Source organism: Nerophis ophidion, linkage group LG14 (assembly GCF_033978795.1).
Source record: "Nerophis ophidion isolate RoL-2023_Sa linkage group LG14, RoL_Noph_v1.0, whole genome shotgun sequence".
In the NCBI taxonomy this organism is placed as follows: Eukaryota; Metazoa; Chordata; class Actinopteri; order Syngnathiformes; family Syngnathidae; genus Nerophis; species Nerophis ophidion.
In genome coordinates, this window is record NC_084624.1 from 11,197,773 (window position 1) to 11,211,729 (window position 13,957).

Below are 13,957 nucleotides of genomic sequence, written 5' to 3' on the forward strand. Positions count from 1 at the left end.
TTTTCCAGTCGGTGGCGTCGGACATGCGCTTCGAGCTCTTCGCCCAGGAGGACGTCAAACAGAACTCCAAACGCCAACGCGTCATCAACTCCCGATACAGAGAGGACTACATTGAGCCCGTCATTTACCGGGCCATCATGGAGTGAGATCCCCTTTTCTCGTCACATTTCCTGGTATGGCTATTTTTAGAGTTTTCGACGCCCCTTTTTAGCTTCCATGGCCTGTCGGGCTTCGGTTTCAAAACTACGGCTGGGACTCCTAACGAATATCACTCTTTCCTATCATGCTCTGTAGATTGGTTTTCCTTTTGCTTCGTAATTTATTTTGGAGGGGAAGAAGCCATCAGCCAATAATCAAGTAGGTCAACATTTGCACTACTTCCTGAGGCAAGATGCTTTTTTTCCTGCTCCTGTCAGCTAAACCGACAATTACTTCATCACTCATTTTCCTTTCCCTGTGGTGAATTTTTTTATAGAGACACAGACGGATCGGCTGTTTCTGTCCCATCAAACTGTTTGTCCAAAAGAAATTAAACATTGCACCTGAAGTGTCAACAAGCCTGACATTTTCCTCCCATTCATCCGCATCTCAACTGTCAAAATGGAAGCCTTACTTTCCCCTCCATCACCCACCCGAAGCTTAAGATGTATTTTTTTTGACTACTTTGTCCTTTTCACACTCTGTAGAAAAACCCGCAGATGTATTTATATTTATTAAATTCGGTTTTCAGACACCCTCGTAGAGCTTTCAGGCTTTTTCGCTCATTTGGAATTTGTGTGGTGTGACTCTGATGAAGCAAAAAGCACTTAACTCCCAACATGGCCTCCAAAAAGCTGAGCTTCTCTCCTGATTTATTTGTATTTTTGTCTGGTGACAGCTAGCGCTAGAGATGGAGATCCTATTGTTGACACTTCTAGATATAGTGAGGATGTTATGGACACTCTGTAAACCTCAACGCAGTAAAGTTTGGGATAAAAAAAACAAAAAAACCTTGTATGTCTGTGATTGATAACAAATATTAGAACAGGTGTCTTTAGTGTGGGGCCACATTGCAACAGTAATTGTGTGAATGTTCCAAAGCATTCATATGGTTTTCTACACCAAAACGCATCTATTTATTCATCTTCTCCATATTTTAGCACGCTCTACCTTCCGCATTTTCCTCCGATTCAAATTGTTCCAACTTCAATCTGTTCGGCCTACTCGGGAATCGCAGGCTTTCCCTTGACAGATTCCAAAAATTCCCAGATTTACCAGAATTCCAGGTTTTCCGGGGCATTTTTCCCATTCAAAAGAAATTGAACACTTTTTAATTGACCATTTCCACCTTTTTCAACCTATTTAAACCATTCCACCTTCAACATATGCCGCTCATCCTGGACATTCAAACTATCATTTTCCCGAGTTAAAAAAAACAACCCAGTAATTCCCGTTAATTCAAACCCTTTTTTCCGGCGACTACTCTTTCCACATTTTTCAACTCACTTCATCCATTTTTTATCTGATTCAAACCGTTCCAACTTAAAACTGTTCGGCCTATTCGAGAATCGCGGGGTTTCCCTTCATAAATTCCCAAAAAATCCCAGATTTCCCAGAATTCATGGTTTCCGGGACATTTTTCTCATCCAAAATGAATCGACCATTTTTTTAAATTCCACCTTTTCCAGTTTTTTCAACCTATTCAAACCATTCCACCTTCAACATATTCCACTCATCCTGGACATTCAAACTATCATTTTTCCAAGTTAAATTTTTTTTTCCAGTAATTCCCAGAATTCCCGTTAATTCAAACCCTTTTTTCTGGCGACTACTCTTTCCACATTTTTCAACTCACTTCAATCATTTTTTATCTGATTCTCAAACCGTTCCAACTTCGAACTGTTCGGCCTAATCGAGAATCGCGGGGTTTCGCCTGACAATTTCCCAAAAATCCCAGAATTCCAGGTTTTCCCTGACATTTTTCTCATTCAAAATGGATTGACCATTTTTTAATTGACCATTTCCACCTTTTTCAAACTATTTAAACCATTCCACTTTCAACATATTCCACTCATCCTGGACATTCAAACTATCATTTTTCCAAGTAAAAAAAAAAATCCAGTAATTCCCAGAATTCCCAGAATTCCCGTTAATTCAAACCCTTTTTTCTGGCGACTACTCTTTCCACATTTTTCAACTCACTTCAACCATTTTTCATCTGATTCAAACCGTTCCAACTTAAAACTGTTCGGCCTATTCGAGAATCGCGGGGTTTCCCTTCACAAATTCCCAAAAATCCCAGATTTCCCAGAATTCATGGTTTCCGAGACATTTTTCTCATCCAAAATTAATCGATCATTTTTTTTAAATTCCACCTTTTCCACTTTTTTCAACCTGTTCAAACCATTCCACCTTCAACATATTCCACGCATCCTGGACATTCAAACTATCATTTTTCCAAGTTAAAAAAAAATTCCAGTAATTCCCAGAATTCCCGTTAATTCAAACCCTTTTTTCCGGCAACTACTCTTTCCACATTTTTCAACTCACTTCAATCATTTTTAATCTGATTCAAACCGTTCCAACTTAAAACTGTTCGGCCTATTCGAGAATCGCGGGGTTTCCCTTCACAAATTCCAAAAAATCCCAGATTTCCCAGAATTCATGGTTTCCGAGACATTTTTCTCATCCAAAATTAATCGATCATTTTTTTTAAATTCCACCTTTTCCACTTTTTTCAACCTATTCAAACCATTCCACTTTCAACATATTCCACTCATCCTGGACATTCAAACTATCATTATTCCAAGTTAAAAAAAAATTCCAGTAATTCCCAGAATTCCCGTTAATTCAAACCCTTTTTTCTGGCGACTACTCTTTCCACATTTTTCAACTCACTTCAATCATTTTTTATCTGATTCAAACCGTTCCAACTTTGAACTGTTCGGCCTAATCGAGAATCGCGGGGTTTCGCCTGACAATTTCCCAAAAATCCCAGAATTCCAGGTTTTCCCTGACATTTTTCTCATTCAAAATGAATTGACCATTTTTTAATTGACCACTTCCACCTTTTTCAACCTGTTCAAACCATTCCACCTTCAACATATTCCACTCATCCTGGACATTCAAACTATCATTTTTCCAAGTTAAAAAAAAATTCCAGTAATTCCCAGAATTCCCGTTAATTCAAACCCTTTTTTCCGGCAACTACTCTTTCCACATTTTTCAACTCACTTCAATCATTTTTTATCTGATTCAAACCGTTCCAACTTCGAACTGTTCGGCCTATTCGAGAATCGCGGGGTTTCCCTTCACAAATTCCAAAAAATCCCAGATTTCCCAGAATTCATGGTTTCCGGGACATTTTTCTCATCCAAAATGAATCGACCATATTTTAAATTCCACCTCCTCCACTTTTTTCAACCTATTCAAACCATTCCACCTTCAACATATTCCACTCATCCTGGACATTCAAACTATCATTTTCCAAATTAAAAAAAAATTCCCGTTAATTCAAATCCTTTTTTCCGCCGACTATTACTTCCACATTTTTCAACCCACTTCAACTGTTCCACCGTCCAAACATTCCTCTTAATCAGGACAAAAAACAAAGTTGTTTTTCGAACTGGAAAAATTCCCCGGTTTTCCCGAAATTCCAGGAATTCCGTAATACCATTTCTCAATTCAACATGTTGCTATATCAACATTTCTCGACCGATTTGAAAAATTGCAACACCAACCATTACAATTCATTCAGACCATTCAAGTTTTTTACCATTTTCCAAAGATTTCCTGTTTTTCCTGAAATTCCCCAATTTTGGGGAAATTCTCATTGAAATCAACGGGACATTCTTCAAAGTTCCACAAGTCCCACATTTTTCATCTGATTCAAACCGTTCCAACTTCAAACTGTTCGGATTATTCGGGATTCGCGGGCTTTCCCTTGACAAATTCCCCAAAATCCCAGAATTTCAGGTTTTCCGGGACATTTATCCCATTCAAAATGACTTAACCATTTTTTTTAATTCCACCATTCCCACATTTTTCAACCTATTCAAACTATTTCACCTTCAACATATTCCACTCATCCTTGACATTCAAACTATCATTTTTCCCTGCTAAAAAAAATTCCAGTAATTCCCAGAATTCCCGTTAATTCAAACCCTTCTTTGACCCTTTTTTCTGGTGACCAGTCCTTCCACATTTTTCAACCCACTTCAACTGTTCCACCGTCCAAACATTCCTCTTAATCAGGACAAAAAACAAAGTTGTTTTTCGAACTGGAAAAATTCCCCGGTTTTCCCGAAATTTAAGGAATTCCGTAATACCATTTCTCAATTCAACATGTTGCTACATCAACATTTCTCGACCGATTTGAAAAATTTCTACACCATCCATTTCAATTCATTCAGACCGTTCAAGTTTTTTACAATTTTCCAAAGATTTCCAGCTTTTCCCGAAATTCCCCAATTTTGGGGAAATTCCCATTGAAATCAACGGGACATTCTTCAAAGTTCCACAAGTCCCACATTTTTCATCTGATTCAAACGGTTCCAACTTCAAACTGTTCGGCTTATTCGGGATTTGTGGTCTTTCCCTTGACAAATTTAAAAAAATCCCAGAATTTCAGGTTTTCCGGGACATTTTTCCCATTCAAAATGACTTAACGATTTTTTTAAATTCCACCATATCCACCTTTTTCAACCTATTCAAACTATTTCACCTTCAACATATTCCACTCATCCTTGACATTAAACTATCATTTTTCCCAGCTAAAAAAAATTCCAGTAATTCCCAGAATTCTCATTAATTCAAACCCTTCTTTGACCCTTTTTTCTGGCAACTATTCCTTCCACATTTTTCAACCCACTTCAACTGTTCCACCGTCCAAACATTCCTCTTAATCAGGACAAAAAACAAAGTTGTTTTTCGAACTGGAAAAATTCCCCGGTTTTCCCGAAATTTAAGGAATTCCGTAATACCACTTCTCAATTCAACATGTTGCTAAATCAACATTTCTCGACCGATTTGAAAAATTGCAACAGCAACCATTTCAATTCATTCAGACCATTCAAGTTTTTTACCATTTTCCAAAGATTTCTCGCTTTTCCCGAAATTCCCCAATTTTGGGGAAATTCCCATTGAAATCAACGGGACATTCTTCAAAGTTCCACATATCCCACATTTTTCATCTGATTCAAACTGTTCCTACTTCAAACTGTTCGGATTATTTGGGATTCGCGGGCTTTCCCTTGACAAATTCCAAAAAATCCCAGAATTTCAGGTTTTCCGGGACATTTTTCCCATTCAAAATGACTTAACCATTTTTTTAAATTCCACCATATCCACCTTTTTCAACCTATTCAAACTATTTCACCTTTAACATATTCCACTCATCCTGGACATTCAATCTAACATTTTTCCAGGTTAAAAAAATTCCAGTAATTCCCAGAATTCCCGTTAATTCCAACCATTTTTTGACCCTTATTTCTGGCGACTACTCCTTACACATTTTTCAACTCACTTCAACCGTTCCACAGTCCAAACATTCCTCTTTATCAGGAAAAAACTATGTTTTTTAAACTGGAAAAATGCCATGTTTTCCCAAAATTACAGGAATTCCGCAATACCATTTCTCAATTCAACATTTCTCGACCAATTTGAAAAACTCCAACACCAGCCATTTTCAACTCATTCAGACCATTCATGTTTTTGACCATTTTCAAAAAAAAAAATCCCGCTTTTATCGAAATTCCCCAATCTTTGGGAAATTCCCATTGAAATCAATGTGACATTCTTCAAAGTTCCACAAGTCCCACATGTTTCACCTGATTCCAACTGTTCCAATTTCGAAATATTTATAGCCTGTTTGGGAATTGTGTGCTCTACTCCAACAATTCTAAAAAAAAAAAAAAAAAAATTCCAGGATTTCAGTTCAACTTCAGCATTGGAGCATTCACACGCAATTCCTTCAGGAATTGCCTCATCTCGTTATTTATGAATTTAATTGTTTTTTTAGGCAATTGTGTTTGATTATTATCATTTTTACCCCAAAAAAATGATATATATTTTTTTTATTACCAAAAATGTTTGAAATATGTTTTTGCATGCACAGATCATTTTAAAGTTTAAAAGATATGCAAAAGGGGTGCTATAAAAAACAACGATTAACATCTAAATCACCATTTTTTTTATTTGATTCTAAATTGATTCATAATTTTTGACAATTACAAAAAAACACATAAACCTCATTTTTCGGACTATAAATCGCTTTTTTTTTCAGAGTTTGGCCGGGGGTGCGACTTATGTGTAAAATTATTAACACATTACCGTAAAATATCAAATAATATTATTTAGCTCATTCACGTAAGAGACTAGACGTAGAAGATTTCATGGGATTTATCGATTAGGAGTGACAGATTGTTTGGTAAAGGTATAGCATGTTCTATATGTTATAGTTATTTGAATGACTCTTACCATAATATGTTAGGTTAACATAGCAGGCACCTTCTCAGTTGGTTATTTATGCCTCATATAACGTACACTTATTCAGCCTGTTGTTCACTATTCTTTATTTATTTTGAATTGCCTTTCAAATGTCTATTCTTGGTGTTGGGTTTTATCAAATAAATTTCCCCCAAAAATGTATTTGGGGGAAATGTTGTACATGTAATCAAACCACGGTGAGTTCAAGGACCGCCAAAATTAGTAGGACAAAACGGCGCTCGCCAAATACTCGAATCAGTGAAGCATGTTTAATATAAACTGTGTGCTTTATAGCAATTAGGGAGGTTTGTGTCATGTTTGTCCTCCTACAGCATGGGTGTCAAACTCTTTCATTTGGCCCTTGATTCAATATCAAATTAACATTAGAGCTGGCCCGCCGGTATTATACAGCAGCGGTGTCGCTGTAACACCGCATTCACCGCTAATACTCATACTTGCTAACCCCCCCCTGATTTTCCAAGGAGACTCCCAATTTTCAGTGCCCCCCACGAAAATCACAGGGGGCAACCATTCTCCCAAATTCCTCCCGATTCCCACCTGGACAACAATATTGGGGGCGTGCCTTAAAGGCACTGCCTCAAGCGTCCTCTAAAACCTTTCATCACGTCCGCTTTTCCTACGTAGAAACAGCGTGCCGGCCTTGGTAATGATATATGTGGCTTTTACACACACACACACGCTAATGCAGGGGTAGGGAACCTATGGCTCGCGAGCCAGATGTGGCTCTTTTGAGGACTGCATCTGGCTCTCGGATGAATCTGAGCTGACATTGCTTAACACGATAAATAATGAATAATTCCACTTGTAATCACAGTGTTGAAAATAATTTTCAAAATATAAAATATTGTCATGCATTTTTATGTTCAAGAAGTTGGTAATAAGTCATTTATTTATTATTGGTTAGTGTGGGGCTTGCCCTCCAGAGGGTTCTTCAGACCCCCAAGCACTGACATGAGAGCCAGTTTCAAGGTTAAAATATTCTTTTATTTTTACATAAGTCTCTCAGTTGCTTTCCAGCAATTGTCTTTTTCTCTTTCGTTCTCGCTCGCGCACTGGTTTCTAGCCCCAACCCTGTCCCTCCTCCTGGCTGCTGCTTATAACATAGCGACAGGTGATCAGATAAAAAAGGCCCAGGTGGGCCATCTACGCATCTGTCGCTGAATTCGAGGCCTGTCCTGGCAACACCCTGCTTCGCTGCAGGCTCGCAGGCCACACCCCCTCCGCAGTTATCTTCAGAATAACAATGTTATTACAAATAATAACAGACCTCTCTAGAAATGTTGGTCTTTCTTAAAAATGCACGCGTTTTGTTGTGTTCAGTGTTAAAAAAAATATTATATGGCTCTTACGGAAATACATTTTAAAATATTTGGCTTCTTGGCTCTCTCAGCCAAAAAGGTTCCCGACCCCTGCGCTAATGCAGTGCAAGCTTGGTCAACAGCCATACAGGTCACACTGAGGGTGGCCGTATAAACAACTTTAAGACTGTTACAAATATACGCCACATTGTGAACCAAGACTAAACGAGAATGACAAGCAAATTTCGGGAGAACATCCGCACTGTAACACAACATAAACACAACAGAACAAATACACAGAATCCGTTCCAGCACTACCTCTTGGGCGGTATAGCTCGGTTGGTAGAGTGGTTGTGCCAGCAACTTGAGGGTTGCAGGTTCGATCCCCGCTTCCGCCATCCTAGTCACTGCCGTTGTGTCCTTGAGCAAGACACTTTACCCACCTGCTCCCAGTGCCCCCACACTGGTTTAAATGTAACATAGATAATGGGTTTCACTATGTAAAGCGCTGTGAGTCACTAGAGAAAAGCGCTATATAAATATAATTCACTTCTTCCTGGACGCTACAATGTAAAAATGTATTATTAGCCTGTGGGAAAAGTTTATTTTGATATTTACCTGAGAAGGCTGCAAATAGAAAAGAGACATTTAATTTGTATTTAAATTTGATTTGATATGCCATTGCTATTTTTCAATTATTAGTATTATTTGAAACTCAATTTTGCATGTCACTATATAGTTATATAAGTCTCGCTTGTTCAATATTCAATGCAAAACTTGTTTGGGTCCCTATTAAAAGGTTCATTTGTTCAACCTTGGCCTGCGGCTTTGTCCAGTTTAAAATTTTGGCCCACTCTGTATTTAAGTTTGACACCCCTGTCCTACAGAAACCATATTAAAACAAAAAATATGTTTTTTTCCCCCTCATCTTTTTCCATTTTTCATATATTTTTAAAAAATCTCCAGAGAGCCACTAGGGCGGCGCTAAAGAGCCACATGCGTACATCAGCAGACAATAAGAGTAACCTATTTTGAAATTGTTTTATATACCAAAAAATACCGCACGAAAATCGCGTTTAATCGAGAATCCGAATCGCATCAAAACCTGAGGACACCAACGATTCCCAACAAGTCAAGTGCATTTCGCCAGAAAAAAGGCAAATCATTTCCAGCTTTTGGCGGGCCACATAAGATGCAGTCACATTTGGCCATCCAGGCCTGGAGTTTGACTCATGACTGCACTTCAAATACTTTCATTTTGTTGAGCAGCATGGTGCTGACGCTGCAGAGGCAAGCCCGGACTTGGACACGTTGGATTTGATGAATGACTTCTGACCTGCTGTCACTTTCTTTGAACAGTTGAGTGACATGCAGCTTGTTGGACCCGACAGCTTGATCACTTTATGCTCTGCTCGCCACTCAACTTTCTACATGCGCTTACCCGATTTTCCGGACCATAGGACAAACCGGACTGTAAGGCGCACTACCGATGAATAGTCTATTTTTCATCTCTTTTCATATATAAGGACTATAAGGCGCATGTAAAACACTTCCTTGTGGTCTATATCAGTGTTTTTCAACCTTTTCTGAGCCAAGGCACATTTTTTTCACTGAAAAAAATCTTGAGGCACACCACCTGCAAAAAAAATAAAATAATTAAACGGCCGATATTAACAATAAAAAGTCATTCTCGCAATTGTTGGATATGAATTCAAACCATAACTAACCATGCATCACTATAGCTCTTGTCTTAAAGTAGTACCCTCTGACTTATTTGGAGTTTTTGGTTGTTTTCCTGTGTGTCGCGTTCATACTCAGTGGCCTAGTGGTTAGAGCGTCCGCCCTGAGATCGGTAGGTCGTGAGTTCAAATCCCAGCCGAGTCATACCAAGGACTATAAAAATGGGACCCATTACCTCCCTGCTTGGCACTCAGCATTAAGGGTTGGAATTGGGGGTTAAATCACCATAAATGATTCCCGGGCGCGGCCTACCGCTGCTGCCCACTGCTCCCCTCACCTCCCATTGGGTGATGGGTCAAATGCAGGGAATAATTTCGCCACATCTAGTATGTGTGTGACAATCATTGGTACTTTAACTTTACTTTATACTTGCCAACCCTCCCGGATTTTCCATGAGATTCCCGAAATTCAGTGCCTCGCCCGAAAACCTCCCGAGACAAATTTTCTCCCAAATTTCAGGCGGAGCTGGAGGCCACGCCCCCTCCAGCTCCATGCAGACCTGAGTGACTGTTTTCACGTTTGCTTTCCAACAATATAAACAGCGTGCCTGCCCAATGATGTTATAACTGTAGAATGATCGAGGGCGAGTTCTTGGTTTCTTATGTGGGTTTATTGTTAGGCAGTTTCATTAACGTCCTCCCAGCGCGGTAACAACACACAACAACAGCAGTCACGTTTTCGTCAACCGTAGAGCAGTCTGTCTGCCGTAAACATCAATGTTGTGACACTCTTAAACAGGACAATACTGCCATCTACTGTACATGCATATGGTTAGAAAAATAGTGACAGAGAATAGAACAAGGATGGACAATTCAACCCTTAACTCAACAATGAGCCAATGAGTGTTATGTGTGTGTAGATGTGTAAATAAATGAACACTGAAATTCAAGTATTTCTTATATATATATACATATATATATATATATATATATAGCTAGAATTCATTGAAAGTCAAGTATTTTTTATATGTATATGAAAGCTTGACTCTTAACCACGCCCCCACCTCCCGAAATCGGAGGTCTCAAGGTTGGCAAGTATGGTCATGTTTTAGTTCTTGTCTTGCGCTCCTATTGCATTGTTGATTGTCATGTCATGTACGGAATGTACTTTGTGGACGCCGTCTGCTGCTCCTCACGCTGTAAGTCTTTGCTGTCGGCCAGCATTCCGTTTTTGTTTACTTTGCAGCCAGTTCAGTTTTAGCTTCATTTTGCATAGCCATCCCTAAGCTTCAGTGCCTTTTGTTTATTTTTGGTTGAAGCATTAGATACCTTTTTACCTGCACACTGCCTCCCGCTGTTGTCTGCATATTGTGATCACGACAAACCATCTCCAAAGCCATTAGCTACCTGTTGCCACTTACTGATATGGAAGAGTATAACGGGGTTACTCTGCCGAGCCCGAGACTGCACCGACACATCTTTTGTGGATTATAATTTCTGGTTTGCAAAAAATATTTTTAATGCAATTAGGTGAAATTACATAATCTCCCACGGCACACCAGACAAAAACACTCATCTACATAACATGTAATGGTGGTTCTTTGGTCAAAGTGTTGCATAGATGATGTTTTACAGATCATCTTCACGCCGCTTTCAGACCGTCTCTTCAGGATGCGCCATTTTGTGGGCGGTCTTACCGACGCGGCTCACCTTAGGCAGCGTCTTCTCCTCGTCATCTTTGTTGTAGCGGTGTAGCGTGCAAGGACGGGAGTGGAAGAAGTGTCAAATGATGGAGCTAACTGTTTTAATGAGATTCAGACTTGACTTCGATCGATAACTGAGCTGGATGTCCTCATCAATGTGTTCTGTGAACAAAAAACGTTAGACCGGAAGTCTAGTAACTAAAGTTACTTGGGTGAATAATGTAACCTCACTATACCGGTATGTTTTAGCGCTTTTATGGTGAGTTTACTGACAGATATAAGTAAGAACTTTACACTGCTTTATATTAGAAATAGCAACAGCGGAGGATGAAGGTCCCATAACAAGAAGATGGAGAAAAAGAAGAAGCTTATCGACTACGTTGGTGGCACGGACTACAAAGGCGGAATCTCGCAAATTTTCAGGACTTATGCAGATCCCAAATACGGATCAGCAGGTGCCAGAAGGTAAGAAAAGTTGCTTTTGTATAATATTGCGAAACAAAACGCCAGATAATTTTTTCTTACCATATACAGTACACACCATAATAATACTCCTATGTTGAAGCACAGTACAATCCATCAAGCTTCATAGCTTACCAAAGTCGTAATAAAATATTTTGATCGATTTTTGAGCACCCTGTGTAAGGTTCTATATTTTCAATGGAACATATAAAATGTTGGTGATTACATGAGTCATATTGCCGTCTACACATAATGTGTTATTCACATTAGGCGCACTGTCGAGTTTTGAGAAAATGAAAGGATTTTAAGTGCACCTTATAGTCTGAAAAATACGGTAATTAAATATAATTTATTTGTTGTTAAAAAGGCATGCATTTTTGTTTGGCTTAGATTATATTGTCCAAATGCTGATACATTTATATGTAAGAAGAAAATAAATCTGTTTTGTTGCACAACTTTTCTGGTGCATATGTTGTACTTTATTATCATAAACCATAACCAGTTTGTAGGATGCCCGATGACCATGTGCTCCTCTTTTCTGCAGGTTCTGTAGCCCTCACTATGCGGATTTTGATAAACTGGAAAGAAAATACTGGAAGAATGTGACATTTAATCCTCCTATATATGGGGCCGATGTCAGTAGGAGTTTAAGTGCCCCTTATAGTTTAAAAAAATGTTTTTTAAGAAATGGGCATAATGTCTTATTAGTACAGTCTTATCTACAAGCCCGACAGTACAGGGGTCACTCCCCCCAGGGGCCCTAAGCAGTATCTTATTTGGAGCCCCTTCCCAAACATTTTTTTTTTGTCGAATTTAATATGAAACTTTTTTTTATACTTTAAAAAAAAAATTTTTTTAGCAAACTTGCATGCAAGTGCAAACCCCGTTTCCATATGAGTTGGGAAATTGTGGTAGATGTAAATATAAACAGAATACAATGATTTGCAAATCATTTTCAACCCATATTCAGTTGAATATGCTACAAAGACAACATATTTGATGTTCAAACTGATAAACTTTTTTCTTTTTTTTTGCAAATAATAATTAACTTTAGAACTTGATGCCAGCAACATGTGACAAAAAAGTTGGGAAAGGTGGCAATAAATACTGATAAAGTTGAGGAATGCTCATCAAACACTTATTTGGAACATCCCACAGGTGTGCAGGCTAATTGGGAACAGGTGGGTGCCATGATTGGGTATAAAAACAGCTTCCCAAAAAATGCTCAGTCTTTCACAAGAAAGGATGGGGCGAGGTACACCCCTTTGTCCACAACTGCGTGAGCAAATAGTCAAACAGTTTAAGAACAACGTTTCTCAAAGTGCAATTGCAAGAAATTTCGGGATTTCAACATCCACGGTCCATAATATCATCAAAAGGTTCAGAGATTCTGGAGAAATCACTCCACGTAAGCGGCATGGCCGGAGAACAACAATGAATGACCGTGACCTTCGATACCTCAGACGGCACTGTATCAAAAACCGACATCAATCTCTAAAGGATATCACCACACGGGCTCAAACACTTCAGAAAACCACTGTCACTAAATACAGTTGGTCGCTACATCTGTAAGTGCAAGTTAAAGCTCTACTATGCAAAGCGAAAGCCATTTATCAACAACATCCAGAAACGCCGGCGGCACTCTCCAGAAAACGACACAAATGGTAGATTGTGGAATCATGTCGTCATATCCTAATCCGTGACGGAGGTAGCAAATGAAAAAAGTCAGACCTGGTGTGACAGCAGCCCAAATACCACCAGGTCGGTGTTATTTACTACTGGAGCGGTACGGCTCGGCTGGTAGCAACTTGAGGGTTCCAGGTTCGATCCCCGCTTCCACCTTCCGAGTCACTACCGTCGTGTCCTTGGGCAAGACACTTTTCCCGCCTGCTCCCAGTGCCACCCACACTGGTTTAAATGGAACTTAGATATTAGCTTTTCACTATGTACTGTGGGAATTTGGACTAAAGTAATACAATCAAGTGAAAGTATATTTGGGATAAAAAGTGGAAGAAATATACATTCAATTTCTAAAGAACTTCAATGATATTTTGAGAGGGAACAAGCGACAAATGCTTTCCTTTTTATTTTTTGCAGTATTTGAAATAGTGTTTATTAAACCTGCAATCAGATGAATGTGCTTTGATTATTTGATGGTTCATTTCGTACTTTTATTTCCCAGGGACTCAAACGGCACCAAAATAACAAGCTGGTGTTGGAGAAGAGGATTTCCATGAGGGTGTGTGTGTTGTCACCAAAACACACAGGTGTTCAACGGGCAGAGTGCTGTGCTTGTTTAGAGGAAACAAGATGTGTATACACACACACA

The 13,957-nt window shown here is 39.0% G+C and overlaps 1 protein-coding gene and 1 long non-coding RNA gene across 5 annotated transcripts in view; both read left to right on the forward strand.

The window, feature by feature from the left end:
• The window catches only part of kdm4ab (lysine (K)-specific demethylase 4A, genome duplicate b), a 63,988-nt gene extending 63,255 nt beyond the window's left edge, over positions 1-733 (forward strand). For all 4 annotated transcript variants that reach the window (XM_061919832.1, XM_061919831.1, XM_061919830.1 and 1 more), the window contains one exon: positions 9-733. In XM_061919832.1, coding sequence (XP_061775816.1) covers positions 9-146 — 138 coding nt within the window. In that variant the 3' untranslated portion in view covers positions 147-733. The remainder of the gene's footprint in view (positions 1-8) is intronic.
• A 9,786-nt stretch (positions 734-10,519) lies between these two features.
• The window catches only part of LOC133568111 (uncharacterized), a 3,889-nt gene continuing 451 nt past the window's right edge, over positions 10,520-13,957 (forward strand). Inside the window, exons 1-2 of the long non-coding RNA XR_009809533.1 lie at positions 10,520-11,631; positions 13,811-13,957. The exon at positions 13,811-13,957 is cut by the window's right edge and continues 451 nt beyond it. This is a non-coding gene — a long non-coding RNA (uncharacterized LOC133568111). The remainder of the gene's footprint in view (positions 11,632-13,810) is intronic.